Source organism: Labeo rohita, chromosome 20 (assembly GCF_022985175.1).
Source record: "Labeo rohita strain BAU-BD-2019 chromosome 20, IGBB_LRoh.1.0, whole genome shotgun sequence".
In the NCBI taxonomy this organism is placed as follows: Eukaryota; Metazoa; Chordata; class Actinopteri; order Cypriniformes; family Cyprinidae; genus Labeo; species Labeo rohita.
In genome coordinates this window covers 5,746,096-5,773,586 of record NC_066888.1, presented here as the reverse complement: position 1 = coordinate 5,773,586, position 27,491 = coordinate 5,746,096, and the positions used below count along the sequence as shown (strand labels likewise).

At 37.0% G+C, this 27,491-nt stretch overlaps 3 protein-coding genes across 7 annotated transcripts in view; 2 read left to right on the top strand and 1 right to left on the bottom strand.

The window, feature by feature from the left end:
• The window catches only part of LOC127183058 (disks large-associated protein 2), a 159,710-nt gene extending 146,463 nt beyond the window's left edge, over positions 1-13,247 (top strand). For all 4 annotated transcript variants that reach the window (XM_051138865.1, XM_051138864.1, XM_051138867.1 and 1 more), the window contains one exon: positions 499-13,247. In XM_051138865.1, the coding sequence (XP_050994822.1) occupies positions 499-714 (216 nt within the window). In that variant the 3' untranslated portion in view covers positions 715-13,247. The remainder of the gene's footprint in view (positions 1-498) is intronic.
• Positions 13,248-13,339: 92 nt separating this feature from the next.
• kcns3b (potassium voltage-gated channel, delayed-rectifier, subfamily S, member 3b) lies at positions 13,340-17,411 on the bottom strand. Of its 2 annotated transcripts, none has more exons than XM_051092169.1 (2): positions 17,276-17,411; positions 13,340-14,784 (listed from the first exon to the last, which is right to left on the bottom strand). In XM_051092169.1, the coding sequence occupies exon 2, from the start codon at positions 14,728-14,730 to the stop codon at positions 13,450-13,452; it is 1,281 nt and encodes a 426-aa protein (XP_050948126.1). In that variant the 5' UTR covers positions 14,731-14,784; positions 17,276-17,411; the 3' UTR covers positions 13,340-13,449. The 2 variants fall into 2 exon arrangements, with proteins under 2 accessions (XP_050948126.1, XP_050948127.1); XM_051092170.1 differs by having other exon boundaries at positions 13,340-14,787; positions 17,276-17,392.
• A 61-nt stretch (positions 17,412-17,472) lies between these two features.
• On the top strand, positions 17,473-26,822 carry zpax2 (zona pellucida protein AX 2). The gene is made up of 21 exons (XM_051092168.1): positions 17,473-17,622; positions 17,697-17,749; positions 17,830-17,922; positions 18,005-18,129; positions 18,277-18,417; positions 18,859-18,912; positions 19,662-19,829; positions 20,313-20,409; positions 20,507-20,724; positions 20,794-20,944; positions 21,023-21,231; positions 21,309-21,426; positions 21,765-21,967; positions 22,312-22,426; positions 22,501-22,670; positions 22,752-22,843; positions 25,018-25,148; positions 25,545-25,734; positions 25,810-25,972; positions 26,081-26,192; positions 26,262-26,822. Exons 1-21 carry the CDS (start codon positions 17,603-17,605, stop codon positions 26,330-26,332), a joined length of 2,694 nt encoding a protein of 897 aa, XP_050948125.1. The 5' UTR covers positions 17,473-17,602; the 3' UTR covers positions 26,333-26,822.
• The last annotated feature ends 669 nt before the right edge of the window (positions 26,823-27,491 follow it).

Genomic DNA, 27,491 nt, shown 5'->3' with positions numbered 1-27,491 from the left:
AAAACTAAGAAGCAAGCCCAGGCCAGATGAGAAACAGTAAAGCAAAAGTAAAGTAACACATTACTTCCCATAAAAAGTAACTATGTAACACAGTTACTTTTTTTGGAGTAACACAATATTGTATAATTTAAAAAGTAACTTTCCCCAACACTTGTAGTTTATATATATTTACATAGCAATATGCATATATAATTGCTTATACTAATACTGATGCCTCTATAAAATGTTTTTTTTTTTTTTTTTTTTTTTTTATCATTTCATTAAAAATATTAATATAATGATGTTTTTGTCTCTGTCAATATCTCTCTCTGTTTAAATGAGAGCTGTCAGTTACTTTCTTTCCCCCACTAAGTTCATTTTGTGCATTTGTTTGCACAAGGAATAATGACATCACTAATTAAAGGATTTATTTGCACTAAATTGATGTGTTGCATTGATGCAAATTTTAATAAACAAAGGAAGTGATAATGTATACTATTTTTTTTTTTTTTACCTCAGGAAAGAAAATGGCCGCCTCCTGTTACAAAGAGGCCTCCTAAAGGTCGTGGAGCTGTCATGCGTGAGCGATCCTTGGATCTGCAGGACCGTCAGAGGCAAGAGGCCCGCCGCAGACTCCTGGCTGCGAAACGGGCTGCGTCTTTCCGTCAGAGCTCAGCTACAGAGCGGGCCGACAGCATAGAGATCTACATCCCTGAAGCCCAAACCCGATTATGAAACACACATATACTATGCCTCACCAGTGCGCTTCACCAACAGGGTACATGCATTCTACTCCATGTCACAGCTCCGCCCGTGCATATTCTCACATCTGTTACAAGTATTCTTCCTCTGCTCATCATCTACTCTGAGCTGAGAATAGTGGTGAGTTTATATATGCCTCAAACAGAGCTCAATGCAAAGAGGTCATGGCAGTCTATGCACTCCAAGGCCTGCAGCTACTGCAACCCAGTTTGTATTTCAGTTTTAGTATGTTCAAAGGCCAAAACTAAGGCTTTGTTCACACTGCACATAAATCCGATTTGGTTTTCACTTTCAAGTTTTAGGATGGAATTAGGGCTTGGTTGTAATAGTAGTGATGTAAGAATGATACAGAGGACAACTGTCGTGACATCTCACCATGGTGCTGAACTCATGAGATGCGTGAGAGCCATTAGCTCACATTAGCGATTCTTACATTAGCATTCATGCATATGCTGTGTCCAAAACCACTGACTTGTTCACTTACTATTCATGACATGAATGTTATGGAGCCTCTAATGGGACAAAATTATATTTCAATCCTTTTATATTCTCTTGCAAAAATTTGTGTTCACTTGCAAAACTTGTGCATTCTCTTACAAAACGTCTGTATTCTCCTGAGAAACTCTGGCTTCTTTCGCAAAACATTTGCCTTCACTTACAAAACTTTTGTGTTCCACTGAAAAACTTTGTGTTCACTCACAAAACATTTGCATTTGCCCTGAAAATTTTTTGCTTTCTCTCGCAAAATATTTCCATTCTCTTACAAAATGTATGTGTTTCCCTGAAAAATTTTGCCTTCTATCACAAAATATTTGCATTCACTTACAACACGTCTATATTCCCCTGAGAAACTTTGCATTCTCTCACAAAACATTTGTGTTCTTTCGCAAAATATGTGTTCACTTATAAAACATTTGCATTCCACTGAAAAACTTTGCATTCTCTCACAAACATTTGCATTCTCTCACAAAATATTTGCATTCGGTTATAAAACATCTGTATTTCCCTGAGAAACCTTTCATTTTTTTTTAGAAAATGTTTGTATTCCCCAGAGAAAATTTGCATTCTCTTGCAAAACATTTGCATTCTCTCACAAAATATTTGTTAACTTACAAAATTTCTACTTTCCCCTCAGAAACATTGCGTTCTCTTGCAAAACATTTGCATTCTCTCGCAAAATATTTGTTAACTGACAAAACATTTGCGTTCCTCTGAGAAACTTTGTATTCTCTCAAAAAGCATTTGTGTTCTCTCACAAAATATTTGCGTTCTCTTACAAACCATCTATATTCCCCTGAGAAACTTTGCATTCTCTCACAAAATATATGCATTTACTTTCAAAATTGTATGTTCTGAGAAATTTTGTGTTCTATCACAAAACATTTGCGTTCTTACCAAATGTCTGCAAAGAGTTTGAGCAAAACTTTTGCATTTTCCCACAAAACACAAATATTTTGTGAGAGAATGCAAATGTTTTGCAATGAACACAAATTTGCTCAGGGGAGTATGAACATTTTGTAAGAGAATGCAAACGTTTTGTGAGAGAACACAAATGTTTCTGACGGGAAAGCAAAAGTTTTGTAAATTAACTTAAATTTTTAATTAACATTTGCCCTGAGAAATTTTGCGTTCTCTCACAAAATATGTGTCTTCACTTACAAAACTTTTGCGTTCTCTCACAAACATTTGCATTCTCTCAAAAAATATTTGTGTTCACTTACAAAACTTTTGCATACCCCTGAAAAACTTTACGATTCCTCTGAGAAACATTACGTTCTCTTACAAAACTTATGTTTCTCTGAGAAATTTGCATTCACTTACAAAATATTTGCATTTGTTTACAAAATATCTGTATTTCCCTGAGAAACTTTGCGTTTTCTTTAGAAAATGTTTATATTCCCCTGAGAAAGTTTGCATTCTCTTGCAAAATCTTTGCATTCTCTTACAAAATGTCTGTATTCTCCTGAGAAACTTTGCGTCCTCTCGCAAAATATTTGCATTCACTTACAAAACTTTTGCGTTCCCTAACAAACGTTGTGTTCTCTTACAAAACATCTGTATTCCCCTAAGAACTTTGCATTCTATCGTGAAACATTTGCATTAACTTATGATAAAATATTTGTGTTAACTTACAAAAATTTTGCATTCCCCTCAGAAACATTGCTTTCTCTCACAAAACATTTGCATTATTTACAAACTTCTGTATTCTCCTGCGAATCTTTGCATTCTCTCACAAAACGTTTGCGTTTTCTTAAAACATTTTTTGCATCCCACTGAGATGCTTGTATTCACTCTTTTCGGGAGAATGCAACATTTCTTAGGTCAACGAAATACTTTTGCGAAAGAACACACACACAAATTGTGAACGGATGCAATATTTTTCCAGTGAACATAATACCTTTGCAAAAAAATCGCTTAGAAATATTTTCCATCACCATGTCCCCTTAGGGGCTCCGTCAGATGTCATATAATTTAATATATAGGGAAAAACTAATCGAAAAAAGAGACATGCAGAAGTGAGGCTTCTGGAATGACAAAAAACTAAAACGTAATCTGACTGATGCATTCTAAAACATTTAAATTGATTTCAGACCACATACGGATGTCATTTGGAAACATCCAAAAAAAAAACAACTAAAAACAAACAAACAAAAAAAATCGGAATTTTGCTGCCTGTTTGAACAAAGCCAAAGTCTAGCCCTCAGCATAGGCACAGTTATTACTCCTTTCAGAAAATGTATTCTCTAGCACTGGCACAAAACTAATGTCACAGCATAGTCACTTCATCCACGGCATCATTCCCACAAACAGAAAAATAAAATGACTCTAAACTTGATTTAGTATGGAGTTTAGATTTAAATAAGCGAATTTAAGATTGCAATTTCTGTAAGATTGCAAAGTCTTTACTGCTTACAAGGTTGTACAAAGCAGTTCTACTTCTTAAATGATCTACATTTGTATTTCCAACGGAAATGTTGATCTTGATCCTTGTGATGTTGTCGCAGTTGGGGATTTGCATGAAGGTTTTGCTTCTAGACTTCAGTTTAGTTTTAGCTTCAGGGTTGACAGAGATTAAATCTACTTCTGGACTTAACAGCACTGTCGAAGAGAATCCTTTTATTCGACGACTAAGGTTTAAAGCTCATTCAGCCCAAAAAGGCCTTGATATCATTCAGTCATAGCTTGACTTTCATTGACTGACCACCAGTTTTACACAAAAACATTTACAGAGAAGTATTTACAACACCAATCTTCCTCAATGTTCACCACTCAAGGTAGTCTGTGACATATAAAGGTGCAAAAGAAACTTTAATAATATTACTGTAAATGGTGCTGCTTTATACTCTAAAATGTAGAAGCCCCCTCCTCTCCTTTCTGCACAGCACTATAAACCACCTGTGGACTTTTTAAAGGGAGGTTTAACATGGTGTCTCAATGCATCTCGGATTATCATATTTATGGTCACTGGTTTGTTGAAAAGAAATACACGTATTTTAGGTTAGACGCTTATGCTTTTTGTATATCACACTTTTCCGGTCCAGCATTTGCACAACAATGTGCCCATCTGCCTTGTCACTTTTGAGAACAGAAACCCGGGTGTGCAATAGGGGTCTCTATGATGAATTGTTGAATTCATATACCATATTTTAAGTTGGGTGGCAACAGCTCTCCTTTTCATTCCTAATTTGGATTTAGGTTCTTTATTACCTTGATTGTAAACTAAATAATAACCAACAGCAGCATTAGATTCAATACCTTATATTTGTAAATACAAATACAGTTATTTAACAGCAGTTATTATTTATTTTTACTGGCACAATGATGAATTTTAACTGTCCACAACTGTGATTCCGGGATTTTTCCCCCTGGTTCCAGGCCTGACTATACAGAGATGGCGGTACTGTCTATCCTCTTAGCATAACAGCTGCTTACATTCATAAGGCGTTAGAAAGCAGCATAGAAATCCCTGGCTTTTTAGCTATTTCCTTTACCTGGCAGCCTTACAGCATCTTAAGCAAAAAGCATTGTGAATGTACTGCCCTGCTCTTGCAAAAAAATAAATATATATATATACATATATAAAATTAAAAAATGAAGAAGAATCAGAAGAAGAAAAGGAACTGACAATAAATGTTTCAGCTCATTTTAGGAGTAAATTCAGTCTCAGAAAAATGAACTGGGTAATGATTAGTTTTAAAACCACAATTAAAGCAAGGGATAGTTCAACCAAAAACTGATATACTATCATATCCTTGTCTAGATCCTCACACTTTAGCGAATACCCAGGCAGCTTATTTCTACACAGTAAAAAAAATGGTGACAATTAACTGGCAAGATTTAAAAACGTTTGAAATCTGTCATATTTGCTCATGCAAAGGATTTAGGCCAAATTGCAAACAGTAAATGCCATGGCACTAAAACAAACACAATCAAAGTTTCTTCACTAGCAACTGATCTGTTGAAAAACTCTGCAGGCTCAAAATATAATCCTTTTCTAGTCAATTTCATGTTTAAGAGCTTGAATATAGTGCATGAATGCATTTTTTAGAGCTTGACAGTTTGGATCACCATACCTTACTGCAAGGCCAGGACATTCTGCAAAATATCTCATTATAAGCAAATGATTATGTTTTAAGGTGAACTATCCCTTGAAGAAACAGTGTTGCTTGAGAATTAGGCTGAAGCGAGATATGTTGAGTGCGTAATGCTGTGCTTTTACACGCTGTAGTGGCTCAGTATTGCTGTCTCAATTCTCGTCTCAATGTATTCAAAGCACCACATACACAAAGAAATGATCAGCACTTTCCAATTAGTCCAAATACACTCTTAAAAATAAATGTGCTTCACGATGCAATAGAAGAAGCTTTTTTGTCTAAATGGTTCCAAAAAGAACCTTTAACATCTGAAGAACCCTTCTTTGTGGCGAAAGAAGGTTCTGAAAGGTTCTTTGTGAAGCCAAAAATGGTTCTACTATGGCATCACTGTGAAAAACTTTTAAAGCACTTTTATTTTTAAGAGTGTAGTTTGAGAGAAAGTTATCTAAACTCATATGAAGGGTGGATGTAGACGTTTTTTGCTTGAGGTTCTTCTTCGCGGCTGTTGCGTTTCCTTTCATGGCAACTGTCAGTCAGTCGGAAGACATTGACATGCTACCAACTGCTGCTAAATATGTACACTGAGGTACAGTTATCATCTTGCACATTTTATATGAATATATAACAGCTAAAATATGACAGCCCACAGGACAGGTGTCTTTCTCAATGATTTACATATTTTAGTCCAACTTAAGAGTACTTTAGCTAACTAGGTCCCTTTTTGCAAACTTCCAGCCCTGTTTTAAAAGATATTGTCATAAAACAATGTGGTCAGGCAGTGCTGACGAGTTGTGGCATAGGTGTATCGCTGCTTGTGTAAATGTAAATAGTTGTAGAGTGCTATCACCTGACACATGCCATGTGTCTGTCTTTTTTTGTTTTGTTTTTTTAGTAGAGATCTAGCAGATATCGGTGATTATAAAAGGTGGAAACATCCATAGGTGCCTTATAATCAGTGTTGGAGACTTAAAATGATTTGCATGAGATATGACTTATGCAGAGGAAATATCGCTTATGGTTAAATGGCGAAACCCTGCAGTATTATTTCTTGTCATGCATTTCTGATCATCTGATCATGTAGGGGCTCAAAATGTTAAAACAGATGCATGATCGTTGGATCATTGATATTTTGATGAATTTTTTTGCTTAGAACGTCATTTTCATCATTGCGTGCAAATTTGGGTTGTATTTGATCAGGACTGTGTGGTAGTGATGTTTAGTATAAATATTGACAGCTTTTAGAGGTATTAATATAGTGTTTTATTAATATGGAAGTCTAAAGGTGCGGTCACATTTATGTTTTAAAAACCATTCATATGCATGTGAACACAGGTGAGTGAAATGTAAAGTTGGTAAACTTGGATCTGCAAATTTATATAGTGAGAAGTCTTCAGTTCCAAGAATACAAACCTCAAAACTGCATCGTCTGCAGTGTTAAGATATATCATTTTTAAGACATTTTAAGCATTTGCTCATTGAAAAATTTGTCTACATACATTTTTGCAAAACTCCAAAAATGTATCGATCAGGGGTGGCATAACAGGGCGGGACGGTTAGTATGATTCCAAGGGCCCTGATGAGAGATTTCTGATTACTGTCGAAGGGGGCCTGTGTGAACCATAGTGGCACCCCTGGTACCTATACATGCAATTAATTGTTGTTTCCAGCTGAAATTAACAACCTTTTTTTTCCTTTTTCACACAAATTATGATTAGGGTTGGGTATCGTTTGAATTTTATCGATTCTGGTTCAGATTCTGCTTATCAATTCCAATTCTTAACAGTTCCTAGTTTCGATTACAATAACATTAAAATGTCAATAAAAAAATGAGGTTATACATTTTTATTTAGTATTTTTACAAAGCTGTCTGTTGCAGCTGAATACGATGAGCAAAAATCAGCAGCCTACAGAACACTAAGAGGAACTTTTGCCTATGGTTTTAACAAAAAAATACCACAGCAAAAACAACTAATAAATGGCTAATATAAATTTCAAACATTACATTGTTAAAGGCAAGTAAACAGTCAGTAATAAAATAGGAACAAGCAAATAAACTCGCAATAGTATAAGTAAATACAATTGAATAAATTGCAGATACAGAAATTTATATCAAAAGCTTAAAAACACTGCATAGTTTTCTTTTCATAAATAAAATATAATTCACTCAAAGTTACGAAAGGTATTCAGTCAAGATCAGTGAATGATTTTTTTGTTTTTGGATTAACATTAATCACATGCAGCACATTTTTTAGGCTGCTGTCTCTTTAACACCGAACTCGCACGCATCTAAAAATGCTGTACACGTGCATTTTCTTTCTCATCTGTTTTCACTTTCAACAAAAAAGGCTGTGTTTATAAATGACATACTGATGTACTTTGTGCATATTGGACGGTAAATGTGAAAGAGAAGTCAGGAAATGCACGTGGAAATGCACGGAACGGTTCAAATCCAGCGCAGAAATCATTAAGTTCAACCGAAATGCATGTCTTATCGAATGGGTTCTTAGAAATTTGGAACCAGTTCTCAATACTCAACCCTAATTACAGGGCAGACTATAGATTAATAAAGACTAGTTTGTGCATAGTTTCTTGTGCAATAGTACTATCCCTGCTGAAAAAAAAACCCAGCCTAAGCTGGTTGGCTGGTCTTAGCTGGTTAACATGGAAGTGGCTGGATTTAGCTGGTCTCCTGGCTAGGCTGGTCAAGCTGGTTTTAGCTGGTCGTTCCAGCTAAAGAAAGTGGCCAAAACCCCTCTAAAACCAGACTGCTGACCAGCTATGACCAGCTAAGACCAGACTGGATAACCAGCTAAAACCAGCCAACTAACTCTTTTTTTTTTTCTTTTTTTTTCCAGCAAGGATGTTATGACCTAAACAAAATACTTTTACCATAGTAAATGATTTGTAAACTAAAACATTCTGATGACTGCATCAAATAACCAGCTCCTTATGTATGGCTTTTCTTAAGCAATAAATTTGCTCAGTAGCGCACCCGGTATAGCATTTAACTTGAGACGTGGAGTGCATGAGAACAAGTACTATGAAAAACAAGTCACAAGCCTCAGTAAAAGTGCTCACATAGTTGGACAATTACACAAAAACGGCAAGGATGCTTCAGTATTTTTATCTCACGTTTGCTTTTGTTAACACTATTGGTTGGGTGTAGTGTACAGTGGAGATTAAAATTAGAGAGCAACCTATAATTTCCTAAATTTCAAGGTCACTACTTAGCCCTATTTGAAGTTATCCTAACAGGAGTAGAAGGGCAGTTTTTTAAGCATATTCCATAAATTAAATGTATTCTAAAGCACAGTACACTCTTAAAAATAAAGGTGCTTCACGATGCCATAGAAAAACCTTTATGTCTAAAATGGTTCCATAAAGAACCTTTAACATCTGATAGATGTTTCTGTTTCACAAAAGGTTCTTTGTGGCGAAAGAAGGTACTTCAGCTTTTAAAAAGGTAAGAAAGAGATGGTTCTTTAAAGAAACTTTAACTGAATGGTTCTTTGTGGAACCAAAAATGGTTCTTGGCAGCATTCCTCCAATTTTCACTGAGATTGCAAAGCAGACCACACTATGGTGACTGAAACCCTGTGAAAGGAAGTTGTCCAGATGAAGGCCAAAGGGATAACCCTTTCTGCCACTGCAAGAGAAGCTCGTCATTTTTTATATTTTAGAAGCTCGAAATCTGTGATTTCTCGAATATTGCAGACTTACAATGACACGAATTCATTCAAGTCCTCCAAAAAGGCTGGTCATCCATGTAAGATTGAGACTCTCAATGAGGAATCGGTTCAACACTGCAGCTGGAATTGCTTGTCAGTTCAGTGCTAAACAGGGTAAGGATCTGTCTCGGGACCAAGCCTCTCATCGGCAGAAAGAATCAAAGGGCTAGACTCACCTTTGCCAAGGAGCATGTTGTGTGGAGAGAGGAGAACTGATTTAAAGTTCACTTTAGTGATGAGAACAACTTTAATTTATTTGGGTCTGATGGGAAACATTTTATTGGGTAGCAAACTGAGGAAAGACTGAAGCCCAAGTGCAGTGAAAGTCAGTGAACGGTGGAGGACAAAGTGTCATGGTTTGGTGAGTGTTTTCTGCAGCATGACTTTGAGCCTTTAATACAGCTACATGGCAGGGTGAATGCAAATATTCATCAAAACCTCCTTCAGCAACATGCAGTCCCTCTCTACAAGCATTTCCAAATCAACCTGCAATTTTCATGCAAGACATTGTCCCCGTCACACTGCAAAACAGATAAAGCCAACCTAGTCTCCCGACAAAAACGCACCTGGGGCAACTGTTTCGCGAGACACCAAATACATACCAATAAGTACATATCACTGCAGTGTCCAAAAGAAATAAAGTGGTTGAGGCGGTAAAACAGCAAGCACTTTTAATCATTTTCGTACACATTTATCATTACAGCTCCATAAGTTTCCAGTGTTTTAACAAATAATGCTACCTATCAGATTATGCTACCAACACAGTATTTTTAATACAGTAAAGGTAGTTTTAGAGTTGGGGTAGATGTACATGACACCGGATTTAACAAGCTTGTTCTGTAGCTCAGGCGGCACGGAGTTGGATTTAAGTCCTTGGGTGCGAATCCCAAGAAAAATGTGACTCAAGATGAGAGATCAAAAAACAAGCTAAAATGGCATACTTGCAATTGTGATTTTACATCACATTGGCTTTTGTTCATATACTACATATATTGTACAGTCTCGCGAAAAACTTCCCCTGGTACAGTTTCCATGAGACCAGGTAGGGTAAAGCAGATCCTTGAAGCTAAGAACACTAAAATAAAACTGATTGAAAATCATTGGCGACAAAGTTACGGCTTAAAAACCCACTACGGTCACTAAACTATGGAAGAGAGTGGAAAGAGAGTGTACCAATATCACACCAGCACAGTCTGAAAAACTAGATTTCTTGCGGCCACAGAAGAAGTCATTGAAAGCAAGGGCCTCTACATTTCCTACTTATTTCTGACAGCTTTAACCCTCCATAATTATAGTTTGAATCTTCTTTCATGCTAGTGGTTACTGTTCTCTAATTTTGATCACTGCGTTTTCCACAAAATAAAGGTTTTTGTTGAAATGCTTTAAAAAAAAATTGTCAAATGTGTTAGTAGAATTGTGGTATTCCCACAGATAATATTCCTTCAAAGTTTGAATTATGATGTTTAAAAATATTTCAGAAAAAAAAAATATATATAGAGACTGTTCTCTAATTTTGATCTCCACTGTAGGTCTTTTGACTGTGATGGAGCATTAACCTTTTAGTGCCACTCCATAGACGTTTCACTTTGAAAGTACAGCGAGACGAGGGAGAAGCGACTTGATATCATTTTGCAGAAATGTTGCCACAGGCACATTTTCCAATAAGCCTTGGTCATGTATACATTTATGTGTTATTAGTGACTTATTATTTATTAATAACTATGTGACATCATATCATGTTGCCCATATTCATTTCACCATCTGATGTGGTTCGTGTGACCGCACCTTAAGACTGTGGAAAGTGTTGAATGCAGGTATCTTCAGTTTTGATCTATATCTGTCCTCTGTGATGATGGACACATGAGGGCTTCACATCGTCCATTTCTACAAAACAATACACACTATTCGACTAAATGCCAGTGTCCACCTCTCACGTGCTTACACACTTTACCAGACTTGCCAGAATGTGCAATAGTGTATAAATACATGGCAGGCACATGGTGTCATTACCTCTCAGTGTGTGGTATTAATGGCAGGACACTACACTAGCGCTAGTAAAGTCTCTCTACTAGCACTGAGTCTCTCTGCGATCAGTTTAAGGCAAACAGAGTGATTTGTCATGCCTTTCTACTATGCAGCAACTTTAGTCTGAGTTTCAGAAAAGACGCTTATTCACAGAAACTATGTTTTACCCTTTTTTGTGAATAGATTTTATCGAGGAATAACAAAATATGCCTTGCAACCCTGTTGAAAAGACTAATTAGAGCTGGTATGATGCTGGTATAGCTGGTGGACCAGCATAGCTTTGCTGTTCACCAGCAAAAAGTACTAGTCAACACATGTGATTTGTCTAAGTTGGCCTACAAAGACAAAATGCATTAACTACACTACACTTTTTTCCAAAATTGATTTAAACCTGAAATCTGGACTTTTAGACTCTGTCCAATTTGGCTCAACTATGCTCACATTCAAAGATTCTTTCAGATGCATTGCATCTATATGGTAACTCCTATGTACGCTAGTTGAAAAAGGACACTCACCGCATCTAAACCACAACATGCTGGTGACCAGCAATGCTGCTTTTTTCAACACGGTTGCACTTTCTTTATTTACCACTTCCCCTGAGGATATTTCTCGCCTATAAAAACGTTTTATAAAGTTGTGGCCAGTGTGTGCACAGATATACAGTAAAGTCGCATCGCAAACACATTACATCATTACAAAGAACAATCTGCGCTGCCACTTTCAGTTTACCAATGTACTGCAGGGAAGCCCTTTAATAGGTTTTGTTAGTTTCCGATTCTCCTCTTTGAGGGTCAGTTCCTCCATAATGCAAAGACAGCTATTGTTCTATGAACAATGCTGTTATTTCTTTTACTGAAAATGTGAAACAATGTAAACAGCTGTTTAAAAATACATTGAGACATTGAGAGGTTAAAACTGGTGCTTTCTCATAGAGGTGTGTTGGATTCATATAGGCACTGATTGGTTTTACCAGGACAATCAACATGCATACACTCACATTTACACGGAAACAATATGTTCAGTAGTGTATAGGCCTCACTGTCCGCTCTCCAAATGGCACGTTATCTTTTTATTGAGATATATATAATTGCTTATAATCACAAAACTAAACATTATACCCTTTACCAGTTGTTCTCTACCCCACTCTCCCTTTCCATTTGTCAGTTGTCCACCTATTCAAGGCTTCTCTGCAAAGAAATTACAATATTATAGGCAGCTGAATGAGTGTTCAGCTGTAGAACTTAAGTACAGATGTTTCGCTGCCTGTTCAGCAATAACCTGAAGGATTTCATTAAATGATCATGGCACCGACACAGTTTGACATCCTTGCTTTCGTAACTATGTGAAAATAATTATTCTTTTCATATAAAGCAGGATGTTGAGGTCTGTCTGTGGTGCTACGTTGACTTTCAGAGCGTGAGGTGGGATTCCAGGCAGTTTGCTATGTATTCACAGCTTTTAGTCTTAAAGGTTAACCATAACCCCAGGATGAAAATACTTTGGTCTTAGTTTCTCATGACTAATTTGTCAAGGGGAGGGTTTATCTCTTTATTTGTTTTGTTTTCCAGCACATCTGATGTAATGTGGTTTGAATAAGTGAGACCTCTCATAAATGGGCTATAACAGTGAGTTTTTGAGAATGGTTTGGCTTCAAACTTGTTTTGAATCATTAAATATATCAATAATAAGGATGAATCTAATGCCAAATATACATTATTTATTTAAAAAAATACATATATTGATAAATGAATATATGCCTAATTTAAATAGATTTTTTTTGCTCTAACCCATGTTTATTTGAACTTTGTCAAGATTATTTTATAAAGCTATGACAGCATGCAGGATCGTAAAAAAAAAAAAAAAATGAATGTATGATTTGATGTTTCATTGCTGTTAGTTGTTTTGGCATTTTACAAATAGTTTGGTATTTGTACAATTAATTTGCTTTTTTATTTATAATTTATTGAGTCATATTCATATATCTAAATATGAAATGTTGGGTTTTTTGCAGATGAGGATTTTATGAAGGGTTTGGTCCTTCTCTGCTTTAGTTTTGCTTCAGTATTTTGCCTAATTTCAGATTGATCAATCTGCCTCTTTGAATAACTGAATATTAAGTATGATCATTTGTTGTACATAGAACTACTATTAAACTTTTTGGAAGAAAAAGAAACATTTTGTGCTGCTTGTCATTTGAGTTGACTATAAAATGTATTTTAAAACACCAAGATGTTGGATAGCTTTCAATTTTTTTATTAATGTAAAAGACTTTCTTTAAAACAACCGCAAAATGTTCCTGAATTTTAGATTGCAAAAAGCAAACCAGCACTTTAAACCACAGGGAAATGGTTGACATTTTCCTATGTTTTAGCTGCTGAAAGTCGCCTCTTAGGTGTATTTTTATCAAAGTATTTCGAAAAGTTGTTCATGATGATGGTGATGGGTAAAGAAACCACAAGCAACCCACAGAGAATGCAAAGTGTAGCTACAATTCTCCCAGCCGCTGTCTGTGGATATATATCCCCATAGCCCACCGTAGTCATTGAAATAATGGCCCACCACCAACAAACAGGAATAGAAGAGAGTTTGGACGAAGCGTCTTCCTTTTCAGTGTAGTAGATAAAGGTCGAGAAGAACGATATTCCAACAGTCATGAAAAGAACGAGCAGACCCACCTCAAATTGGCAGCTCTTTAGAGTTTCCCCAAAAGCTCTCACCCCTTCTGAATGTCGAGCGAGCTTTAGGACCCTGAAGGCCCTCATTAACCGGAGAACCTGAACCACCTTCCCCATATTGACCAGACTTTGGTTTTCCTCCCCATCATCTTCATCCAAACTTTCAAAGGCCAGTGTCACATAGAAAGGCAGAATAGAAGCCATGTCGATCATGTTCAAAGGGTTTCCCAAAAACTTCCATGGGTGAGGAGCTGCTATGACTCGCAGGACAAACTCCACTGAGAAGAAAATGATACAGATGAGCTCCAGAGAGTCCAGGACAGAATGTTCACTGTCGGTTGCATACCTGAATTCCGGCATGCTGTGGATACACATGGCCACAATGGAGGTTAAAATGACTAGGACGGAAACCGCAGCCACACCTTTGGAACACTTGGAGTGATTGGGATCTTCAAGAGTTTGCCACATGACCTTCCGGACCTCTGAACACCACGTGCCCTCAAACCTCCACAGGTCACTCCCCACAACTGAGATCTCTCCAGTCGATCCAGCATTACTAGACCTGCCACACGCGTTCTGCTCCCGCTCGTCTTTGCGCTCAAGGAACCATTCGAGACAGCAGGCTTCCAGATCCAGTTCACAAATGCCCCAGTATTCAATCTCCTGACTGAAGCAAAAGACACACAGCTCCTCCAGTGCATGAAAGTGTCCTGTACGGTAGAAGTTCAGAACGCAGTGGAAGACCTGTGGGCTTCTGTCGAAGTAGTATTCCTGCTCGGCGGGGCTGTAGTCGTCACAGAGCTCCAAGATGGCAGCATCGCTGCAGCACTGGATTAACTGACCCACGCGCGTGTTGGGGAATCTGAGCAGTACGCAGCGCTCCACCTTGTGCTGGATGCCTCCAACATTGAGGTTAACAAGATCTTCCTCCCTGCCTTGATGGTGGAGAACTTGCCCATACATCATGGTGGTACTGATTCATTGAGTCTGGAGATCTTGCCAGTGATGTAGTTGCATTTTCTACTAAAACAGCAGAAACGTGAATGTTAGCTACATCAACAACACTAACAAATACTAAATCAATAAAATGAAATACATTTGACCAGTGTATAAATTCTAGATTCATTTTGCTTAATCATAGTCCTGAAGTATAACATGATATACTCATGATATATTTTTATAGATAGATTTTTTTTTAACTGTTGAAGGAAACTCCCCTTTGTATTAAGACTTGTGTGGCCTAATATAACGTAAATGATGTCTCGTTCTGAAATATGTAGTAGAAATCCCATAAAAGATTTACGTTATTTTAAAAAAATCTGCACCGTAATATACATATTTTGCACTATGGGGGGGTGCCAGTATTTTGATTATGTACTCATCCAGATAGCACATGTACGTCTGCAAGATGTCTGTTAAAGATCATTTGATCTGGAAAGCATCTGCTGTGTACAAACATCTGGCAGACGTCTGCAAGTTGTCAGTTGTACATACATTCTAAATCATAAACATCTTAAAGACATCTAATAGACGTCTAAATGACATCTGATAGGAAACGTCCTATAGACGTATTGCAGATGAGCAAACAATCTAAAAAATACGTCTTGCAAATGTAGATGCAGACGTCAAATAGACGTCTCCGGGATGTACCTGTGCTATCAGGGCAGTAAGCTTCTGGCACTGAGCTGCACTATTTTTACCACAACACAACTCGGAATACACAACTCCGAAAATAAAATACTGATACAATGACCACAACTACTGAAAGAGCTTACAGTCGGAAGCACACAAATAATATAATGTACATTTCTACATATTCTGTTGAAAAAAAAAAAACACACAAATAATATAATGTACATTTCTACATATTCTCTTGATGTTGATAAAAAAAATTATCATTAAGCTAACATTACATTTGACATTAAAGAGACAGTTTATCCAAAAATGAAATTTCTGTTGTCATTTACTCATGCCATTCTGTGGAATAAAATAAGAAATTCTGTTAAATGTCTCAGTATCAATGGATTCTTGAAGCTGAGGCTGCAACCTTTTCAAATGAAATAAATTATTATAGATTATTTTATATCAGAATTATTATAATTTTAAACAACAGAATATTTAGACTGATGATGGTCTCCTCAACTTAAACTATACTGTCACTGCTGTAAACTGCTGTAAACAGATCTGCTGTAAACATAGCCTACTACAATTACAGATTAAAAATGTGGCCTTATTCTGTAGGTCAACTTATATAAACGGTGACATTATTCGAAACAGAATACAGCGCTGCATTTGACAACATATACACTTTTTTAAAGTTTAAAGGATTTTGAAAGTTATGGGGAAACACTTTTTTGTGGACACAGATTTGAGAATGGGCTATTTAAATAATCTGTATGTGGTTTTTTTAGCAGTTAAACGGTTCCTAAAATAATCCAGAAATATGTAGAGTAAAAATGACATGAAAAACTCAAATTGAAACCTGATGTTTATATGTGACCCAGGACCACAAAACCAGTCATAAGGGTTTATTTTTTGAAATCGAGATTTATACATCATCTGAAAGCTGAATAAATACACTTTCCATTGATATATGGTTTGTTAGGATAGGATAATCTGAGTGTGCAAAAAAAATCTAAATATTGAAAATCGCCTTTAAAGTTGTCCAAATTAAGCTTTTATGAATGCACATTACCTATAAAAAATTAAGTTTTGATATATTTACGGTAGTAAATTTACAAAATATCTTCATGGAACATAATCTTTATTTAGTATCCTAATGATTATTGGCATAAAAGAAAAACTGATCATTTTGACTCATACATTATATTTTTGGCTATATTGCTACAAATATACCCGTGCTACGTAAAGACTGGTTTTGTGGTCCAGGGTCACATATAATAAAGAAAAATGCAATATCTTTAGAACACAGGTTGTTATATAGTTGACTCTTTCCTGAATATTCCATTATGAAATTATTGTGTTCAAAAGTATTATGGTAACACTTTATTTTGATAGTCCACTTTAGACATTATACTAACAGTAAGTAACTTTGCAACTACATGTCAACTAGTCAGAGTATTAGTGGACTGTCTGCTTATTATCTTCTAACACTCTTCTAAACTTTGCAAGTATATGTCAACTTATCCTACTAACCCTAAACCTAACCTAACAGTCCGCTCTGAGAGTTAGTCGACAAGTAGTTGCTAATTAATGAGAATTAGTTGGCATGTAGTTGCAAAGTTACTTATAGTTAGTAGAATGTCTAAAGTGGGCTATCTAAATAAACTGTAACCAGTATTATGATACTGATTTTTGTTTGCAAGATTGAAACATGCAAAATTACTGATGGAGAAACCAAGCATTTATGACTCAAAAAGATTCAGTTATTAAGAAAGCCGTTTTAAAACCTTATAGTTACTGAGATACAGCCAACGTGACATCTAACTTCAGTGTTTCCTATGAGCTATAACCAGACATCAGAAAACTTATCAAAAGAGAGAAAACTTACCGCGAATATAAAATCAAGTAAAGATCATATATCCACGCGGCTTCAAAACATATGCGCCTTTTCGCGCTAACGCCAAAACCTAAAGAAATAGTCACTTCATCAATAATAGATGATCGCTATAGGCACAAAGAGCCAGTGGTTTCCCGTTAACCTTCAAATCCAGGTCCACACCTAGCTGGGCGGAGAGTCCCGTCAACGCTGTTTGAGTTCCTCACCTGTGCGCAATACTGTGCAATCAGACGGAACGCGCTAGACACAGTTCATTAATCACCTTCCGCTGAGACCGCGCGTTTGTGTAGAAGACAAAGATTACAAAGATTTCAAATAATGGGATGCTTTGAAATAGGGTATGTTTTAGGCTATGGAAATATGAGTGTTTGAGTTCATCACGAGATGTGTTGATTTATTAATGTGCTTGTAGGGCTTTATGGGTTATGGTCACCATAATAAGCATTCATGCAGATACCTCTGCGGGTAAGCCGTGCTATCTGTTTAAACTATTTTATGTCAAGTCATGTAATTCATTACTTAATGGACACATTTCTTGATTGCAGATGGAATCCAAGCTGAATGTCTTGGAAATAGAGTGCAGTTTATCCTCCCTGGTTCTTTGAGTGCAGGAAGCCCTTTAGAGGTTTATGCAGTCAGTAAGTTAATTATTCCTTTGTTCGTGTGCCAATGAGTTTAATACACACAGGAATTATTTCAGACCTTCTCCGGGCGTTTCAGATAACACGCAGACAGTCCTTCTCACACCTCACCTGGCGGCTCAGTGTGGCTATACACAGAAATCTGATCCTTGGGGGAATACGATAGTGTCAGCTTCCCTACAGAGTTGTTTTGCAGAGAACCAGGTTTGTGTCTTTATAAATTAAGCATTCTTTTAACCAGCTCTGGAGCTGTAGTTATGTAAATAATGAAGAAAACATGAAAGGTGGGAGTGGGTCTTTAAAAAGTTGTTTTTATTTCTAATTACACCTACTTAACCATTTTTTTAATAGGCTGACAAGCAATTTAGAGTAGCCATGCAGTTTAAACTGTATGAGTTCCCCACGCTATCTGAGAAAGTCCATGAAGTGTTTAAGTCCTGCAGTCATACCATGACTTCACGTGAGATTTTGTGTGAGACAAACTTCATGGAGGCAAGTGACTTATCTTATTTTCTCAAATACGTCATTTTTTAACTTTTGATAAAATGTGGACATTTCCGACATTATGTAGATGTTATGCATCAAGTTTGACCAGGGGTAGCTGGATAATTTATAGCAGGGGTGAGGGTCAGTGTCCTGCAGAGTTTAGCTTTAACTTGCCTCAACACACCTGCCGGGAAGTTTCTAGTATGCCTAGTAAGAGCTTCATTAACGGGTTCAGATGTGTTTAATATGGGTTTGAGCTAAACTCTGCAGGACAGTGGCCCTCCAGGACTGAATCTGAGCACCCCTGGTTTATAGGATTGATAGCTGCTAAATTTTATGAGAAATTCCATATCTAATTGATTAATGATCCAAGACTAGTGTTCTAATGTGCCAGTGGAGATGCAGTGTGTTATTGCAGTCTGTGCATGCCTGTTTATGTTCTGACAGGTATCTGTAAGGAATGCGATACCAGAAATCAAGACCGCACCAGTAAACCAGTGGGTATGTATAAAAATATTTTTAGTGGTGCTTCAGAAAGTTGTTGGTGTCCCGCACCATTTTTACTAGATGAATGTCCTTTAAAATTGTCCTTTTATGGAGTGTATTTACACTAGATGCAAATATTCCTGCCTTGTTGGCAGAGGCCATTTTCGTTAACTCTACCCACAAACAATTCTTGCCGCAATCAACCAGTTCGAATCCACCTTTCGCCAAACTAAAGTAGTCGATCAAAAAAGTTGTTAAAAGTTGGTTTGGTTTTAGTGCAACTTTGATAAAAGGTTTTGATCCTTTGAATGTCGACTAGTATCATTCACTGCCCTTCTCACATCAGGTTGGAAAGGTGTTTATTTTCAATAAAATGTGGGAAATTATTGAAAAGTGTACAGTAAAGTGCCTCATGGGTGTTTATCGGGTAGGTGTAGGGACCTTAGCATTGCCAGTGCTATCTCATGAGCAATTTGTATGTGTTTTTTTTACGAGGTGGCTGATTCGTACAAATTCATACGACCACACTCTTACGATTTTGTAAGATTTGTCTAGACCCTAGTGATGGGTAGGTTTAGGGGTGGGGGTTGGGTAATTAGTACAAATTCATACAAACTGGGGCACTCATAAAATGCGTACAATTAGGCAAAAATCATACAAATTTATATGAGTGAGATCGTAAAATATGTACGAATTGCCATGAGATCGGTTTGGCACTTCATTTTTAAAAAAATATTTTTATTACATTTGTTTGTTTTTAACAGCCCACAGTTATACCTAACTTGCAACTTTGGAAAGTTCTACTATACAGCCCTGGAGAGAAGGCTTTTGATAAAGAGACCCTACAGGCGATGGGCTACAATGTTTACAGTTCTCCAACACGACTGGTCATGCGAAGCCCATACAACATGGCTGAAAACTTTGTCCAAAATGTATGAATGCTTTCATGTGCCAGCATATGATACATTAATTTCAGTTTCTACATTGTAAAAAACAACTTGTTGATTCAACTTAAAATAATTTGTTACCCAGCTGCCTTAAAATTTTAAGTTCAGTCAACTCAAAGTTTAGTCAACTTAAAATGTTAAGTTGTACTAAGTGACAACTTGGATATTTGATTTCATTCATCTTAAAATTTTAAGGCAGCTGGGTAACAAGCCCAGCTTTTAAGTTTAACAAACCAAATTGTTTTAGTCAACTCTAATATCTATGTTTTCTCACAGTACAACTTAACAACTTTCAAGTTGACTAAACTCATTTGAGTTGACTGAACTTAAAATGAAGTAATTTTAATTAAATTAAATTAAGTCTGCAGGGTAACAAATTATTTTAAGTTGATTCAACAAATTGTTTGTTTTTTTTGTTTGTTTGTTTTTTACAGTGTAGGTAGTGCCTGAAATATTTTTCATTGTTAGGTTGATGGTGTTGATATGATGGTGTTTAAATCAGTGGTCTTGTTCCGAGACCGCTGGATGATGACTATAGTGGAGTCGGCAGCTGCCTGTCCAATCAGTGAGATTTCTTTCATACAATCTTTTTATTTTTGCTACAGTGTTGTTCCACAACTCTGTGTAGTTCTGAAGCATATTGAGTTCTGATTTGACTTTAGGTGGAGCTTCTGTTGTGGGTCAGATGATTTCTTGGCACGTTCCTCGGCACATAAGTCCTTTGGTCTCCTCAGAAGTTGAAATCCTGGAGGTGCACATGGGTGTTAATGGTAGAACACTCACACCTGAAGAAATGGGCAGCCGTCACTACGCCATGACCTTCACAGAGTCCCATATAGTTGTTAAGATTCCCATTGGGGCTCCTGATGGATACTACAAGGTTGAGTTTTTAATAAGCTGTGTTTTGCGTTTAACTTTAATGTAATGACTAACGCTTTTTTAATTACAGAGTTATGTTCTTAAGGACCAGTACCATGTGAGTTACACTATAGAACCCATGCTTGAGCTGTTGTGGAAGGAGGGCCTGGATAAGACCACATATAAGGTTTTGTTCCCCATCACCACCCCTTTGACACCATGGCCGCTCCAAGTTACAGACTGTGAGTGTTGAAATTAGACAGAACGGCTTGTTTTATTTATATATTTTTTTTCCAAGAGAATTGCTTTTATGTGATCAGACACTCAACCCAAGCAGAAGGTGTTTGATATATTGCTGGGTTACTTTCTACCCGATGTGGAGCTGTTGAATATCACCTTCGGCTCTGAATTGCTCACTGTCTCGGAAGTCCTCATTAAAGGCATTGGTCTGCAAGAGCACAGCTTCCCCAATGACACCAAAGCCTTTGCTCTCCAGGTTCCCTTCTCTGAACCTCATGTCCAAATAAAGGTATGCATTTTACTCATGGTTTATGCAGCCATTATCCCACCTTGCCCTGTCTTAAAATGATTTCATCTCTAATGCAGAGTTTTCGCCCTGATGTAAGAACGTACTCACTTCCTCTTGTTTTTGGTTTCATCATCTTGCCTGAACATACGCTGTTTTCATACTCCACGGTGCTAGAAGCTTCTACAACTAACATTGGTAAGACCTTTAGAATGATGCAAGAATACTTTGTATGTTGGCTACTAGAAGGGTGCCAAGTTATGCTCCTGGAGAGCTGGCCAAGTAATGTATGATATAATAATGCCTGTCACAGACACACAGTTCAGCGTGGTTTCTAGATTCTCACTGTGACATGGTCAGGTTTCTGCAGCTCAAGAGTTGCTCTCATGGCAGCCAAAACTTCACTGAGAATGCTTATGGATGGTCTTTGTGTTGGAACAATAGTAAACCCTGCTGGAAGGCAGAGCTCTAGGATCAGAACTGTGCATAATTGGGTTGTGCTGATACCTAACTTGGTGTCCTTATTTTTTCTGCAGTCCTTCCAAATGCAGGGGGAAGCTGTGAACAGGAGCACTTCAAAATGTATGTCAAATATGGGAGCACCCCAAGTTCCCAATTAAAGATCAAACTGGGACATATGGAGCTGAATGATAAGATTTTGCAGCAGTATGAACATCATTCGAATGAAACCCATTTCTTCATCATTGTGCCATTCCTAGCCCCAGTTGTGGCTTTTGAGGTATTCTTCAGATTTCCTGAGTTGCACTAGTGATTTGTTCAGGGTTGCTATGTTTGTGACACAACCAGCCCAACTGGTTCTCAAAACTAACCCAATAGCATTCTTGGGGGGGGGGATGGTTATGAAAATCTCTCAAAATTTGCGTTCTACGGCATTCCGCAGACTTTGTAACACTGTTTACAGAGAAGAGTCGTAAGTGATGCCCACACACATATTACAGAGGCAGTTCACCTAAAAATATAAATATGAGACTTGTTTCAAACCAGTGTGCTATGCAACATTAAATTAATCACTGTGGGTGGTTGGCTACCACAGTAATTTCTCTAACTGATTTTCCCCCGAAGTCTGTTCAGTTGACTGGAATCACGGCAAGAATTGATGTGGAAATCTTCGACTCCTTGAATAACTGGAGTTACAAAGAGATCTCCCTTGCCTGCCCATTTTTCTTAAAATTGTCAGGTTAGTTCATATTTTTATCACTGTCATGATGTCATCTTGCTATTTTACGCTTGTGAGTTTCTTTGTTGTGCCAGAGTGTTTCTCTAATGGAACGATAAATGTGGTGCTTCCCAAACTGGAATCGGTACCAAATCTTCATCCCGATCAACTCTCTCTAAGAGACCCGGCCTGCAAACCCTACTACAATGAAGACTACTTTGCTTATTTTCACTTTGATGTCACCACTTGTGGAACCACACGAAAGGTACAAGGGTGCTCGCATTAAAAATTCACACAACTTTTATGTAATAAAGTGATTGACTGACTAACTCTCTTGCTTGTTCAGTTTGTTGGGGATACCATGGTATATGAGAATGAAGTCACCTGGAAGAGAGATGGACCTTTGCCAGAGACCTTACCCCCTGAGAAGGAATACAGGTTAGCTTTAGGGTTGTTTATTGATGGATGTATATTTTTAACAATAGATGCCTTGCTAAGCTTTGGCGTTTGAAATGAGCAGGTAGTGTTAAAACCTTCAATCCTTTGCTAAACAGAATAAGTCAACAATCAAAAAATGCTAAGTTTAATTTCATAAACGTGCACAAAAAATAGCTGGTGTCCAGTCCTGGTAAAAATGTGCCGTTAGGTCTGCATTATCCTACCTGATCTCATAACGAAAATGTACCTGTGAGAATTTTTGCAAGACGTGAAATGCGTACCAACAGTTACATATCACTGCAGTTTCCAACAGAAATGTCCACTAGAGGCAGTCAAACATCAAGCACTTGTAATCGGTTTTGTACACCGTTATGATTATAGCTCCATATGTTTCACTTTCCAGATGTAACAAGCTTGCTTTGTAGCTCAGCTGACATGAATTGGACTTGGGATCCGGAATCTGTGGGTACGAATCCCGTGAAAAACATGATTTGCATTGAAAGAGCTGAAAGATGAGAGATTGAAAAACAAGTTAAAACGGCATGCTTATGATTTGCATTTTTACAATACATTCGCTTTTGTTCATACTATCAGGTCGGTTTAAGTGTAGTGCAGATGGTATGTTATTTTTAAAAGTCACGAGGTCTTAGAGTTACAGCGCCACTCAATGGACATTTCAAGTCAGAACTGCGGTGACACACACAAAACCAATGTCACATAAAACGTACCATATTTATGTTCATCTGTTTCAGGGGGAAAAAACAAACACACTGTTAGCGTCACTCAGTGTTCATTTCTGTTGGAAACTGCACTGATACTGGTACGTAATTTGTGACTCACTAAAACTTTTCCACAGGTACGTTTTCATCATGAGACCAGGTTGGCATTATCAGTAATTGACAAAGCAATTTGTTTTATTATTAATGCAGAATTTAAAAAAAACATAGACAACATAGAAGTATCAGTGTAAGTTTAAATGCTTAATTATTTAGTTACCGCAGTGATTACAGTTGTAAACATTAAGCACTTGTATGATGAAGTACAACAATGACTGAAATGTTAATGAAGTATTAAAGGGATAGTTCAACCAAAAATGAAAAATCTTTAATACTCGCCCTCATGTTGTTTCAAGCCTGTAAGACCTTTGCTTATCTTCTAAACACAAATTGAGAGATCTTTGAAATTCGAGAGCTTTCTGACCCTGCATAGACAACAACGCAACTGAACGTTTAAGGCCCAAAAAGGTAGTAAGGACATTGTTAAAATAGTCCTTGTGACATCAGTGGTTCAGCCTTAATTTTATGAAGCTACAAGAATAGTTTTTTTGTGTGGAAGGAAAACAAAATGATTTTTATTTAACAAATATTTTAATTTGTGTTTCGAAGATGAACAAAGGTCTTAATGGGTTTGGAATGAGATGAGGGTGAGTAATTAATGACAACATTTTGTTTTTTTGGGTATCTGTTAAAGGATTAGTTCACTTCCAGAACATAAATTTACAGATAATGTACTCACCCCCTTGTCATCCAAGATGTTCATGTCTTTCATTCTTTAGTCATAAAGAAATTGTTTTTGAGGAAAACATTTCAGGAATTATCTCCATATAGTGGACTTCTATGGTGCTCCTGAGTCTGAACTTCCAAAATGCAGCTTCAAAGGGTTCTAAACGATCCCAGCCGAGGAAGAAGTTTCTTATCTAGCGAAATGGTCAGTACTTCTGCAGCGATGTAGGACTATTTTGAAATTGGAGGAGAAAATGAGATGTGAGTTTTTCAACCTACTCTAACTGTATTGAACCGTCATACACAGAATTCATGTAGAGCTAAACAAGACAAGCATTTGAAGTTAAAAAGTATATAAATTGTCTTTTTTTTTTTAATTATTTATTTTATTTATTTTTAAATAACAATCATTTCACTAGATAAGATCATTTTTTTCTTGCCTGAGATCGTGAAGGGCCCTTTGAAGCTGCATTTAAACTGCATTTTGGAAGTTCAGACTCGTGGGCACCGTAGAAGTCCACTATATGGAGAGAAATCCTGAAATGTTTTCCTCCAAAAAACATAACTTCTTTACGACTGAAGCAAGAAAGACCTGAACATCTTGAATGACAAGGAGGGGAGTAAATTATCTGTGATTTTTATTTTTTTCTTTATTATTTATTTATTTAACAGGTTTGTGGTGTCCTGTGTTTACGTCGCAAATGCTACCCAAAGCATGATCTTCCATGCTGTTTCGCACTTTAAAGAGCCACACGCAGATGTTGGAAAGGGTGAACTCACTGTTAGCCTGAAGCTTTCTAAGGGTATGTAAACTTCTGCAGATGGTTTCTTTGTCCAGTGTTGTTGTTGTTGTTGAGTCAACTCAAAACGTTTATTCAAATTAAAATGTTAAGTTGTACAAGTGACAACTTGCATACTTGAGTTGGTTCAACTTAAAAGCAAGGTAAGTAACCCAGCTGCCTTAATTTAAGTTTAACAAACACAAATCTAAGTTGTCACTTAGTACAACTTCACATTTCAAGTTGACTAAACTTATTTGAGTTGACTGAACTTAACTTTAATGCAGCAGGGTAACAAGTTATTTTAAGCTGACTCAACAAATATTTTTTTACAGTGTAGGTACTAACTGTAAAATGCCTGTCAGTCTGAGCGGTGTATGGTATAATGTGAGAATTTTTTTTTTTTTTTTTTCCCCTAAGATATGGTTTACAGACTCTTCTATCATGATGGTGACTACCCTGTTTTAAAGTTTCTGAAGCAGCCTCTTTATTTTGAGGTGGGTATGGATCACTCCAGGGACTCTAGGGTAGCAGTAGGCCTCGAAAACTGTTGGGCAACACTCGCCAAAGACAAAGAATCCAAACCTAGATGGGATTTAATAGTTGATGGGTATGTTTAAAACATTGTATGCATTTATGAAACATTTCTACTTCATGGGGGTGCTAACTCTTCATTTCTAACCAGATGTGCCAATCCTAAAGACCCCGAACAGACCATCTTCCATCCTGTAATCCCAGATGACAGAGTGGACATCCCAGATCACTTTAAGAGATTTGAGGTTAAAACATTTTCTTTCAAAGAGGATTATGGGAGTTCTAAAAGTGAGGATGCCACCTTGGCCAGAAGGGTAAGCTAAAAGGAAATTCCATAATTGTACAAAGTCTGCTCTGTTCTTTTCATATACGTTAATGTGGATTGAAGTGATAACCCTGTACCATTTACATTGCAAATCAAGGTATTTGTTCATTGTGACGTCATTATTTGTCATGTCGACAACACTGCTGATGGACGTTGTTACAAACAGTGTGGAGCGACTCGGAATACAGTCAAGAGCAGCTCAAATCGAGGTAACTACCTAAATTCAATCAGTTGGAAAGTGTAGTTTCTCATCTCTAACTAGTCTTTCTCTTCTACAGTTCGCAGACGATCAAGCCCTTCAGAGGAAGCCCTGCAGCATGTGTCTATAGGACCCATTCTGTTCATATGAACCTGTATGTTTTTATTCCAAATTATCACAGGAAATGTACTTTACTAACTCTGAAGCGATCAACACGAAGAGATTTCTGGTTTTGTACACCGTTTGGTGCAGCGTGGAATGCAAATGTCATATAGCTGTCATATAGCTGTCATATAGCTGATGCAGATGATGTTGTGAACCTGTGGACATGTTCTGTGATGAATAACATCTGCTTTCCAAAATCATACACAAATAAATGTCTGTTACAGACACTCTCCCTTTGCAGTAACTTTATGTAGATGCTTTGTTTGTCCACAAGATGGCGTTAATAAAGCATTTTAACCCAATAAACTGAGGAATTTTATCCTCGAATTGGTTAGGACTTTTCTTAAAGCTGACCAGGGAAGGTACTGCAATAGCGAGCATATTTTATGTGGTATAAGTATGCAAAATCATGGTTTTGAAATATGTAATTGTGAAAATGTGGTTGAAGACAATTTAAAGCATGTTTTGCTGGACCGTTTATTTTAAAACTGATAGTGTAAAATAAATGGTGAAAATCAGTGATTCCACAGATTTTGGAGTTTATTCTTATCCATAACAGTCTAAAATCAATTCTACAGGGAAACTACAGTAGTGTGAACAAGAGTGATTTGTTATAGCTGTTCCTCCATACTAAACCCACAACATAATTTTCTGGGAAACATTTGCGCTGTCTGATAAGGGGGTTGGGAGGAACAGACGAGTAGGTTGTCTGTTACAGGTTGATTGATATTTAAACGATTACCTCACCATGTCATTTATGTATTGGGCCACTGTATGCTAAGTTGCAGGGCCTTGCAAAAGTATTCATACCCCTTCATTTTTTTTTTTTTTTTTTTTTTCATGTTTATGTTGCAGCCTTGTGTTAAACTGATTTAAATTTACTTTATTTCCACATCAGTCTACACTCCATACACCATAATGACAAAGCACAAAACAGGTTTTTAACAACTTTGCAAACAGCTTCTATTAGAAATGGAACCAAAAAAAAAAACTGAAATTATTCAATTGCATAAGTATTCATACCTTTTTCTGGAACACAGATTTAGCTCTGGAGCACTCATATTGCTTCTAGATGTTACTACATTTTGAGTGGGTTTAAACTGTGGCAAATTCATTTTAATGAGTATGATTTGGAAAGGCACAC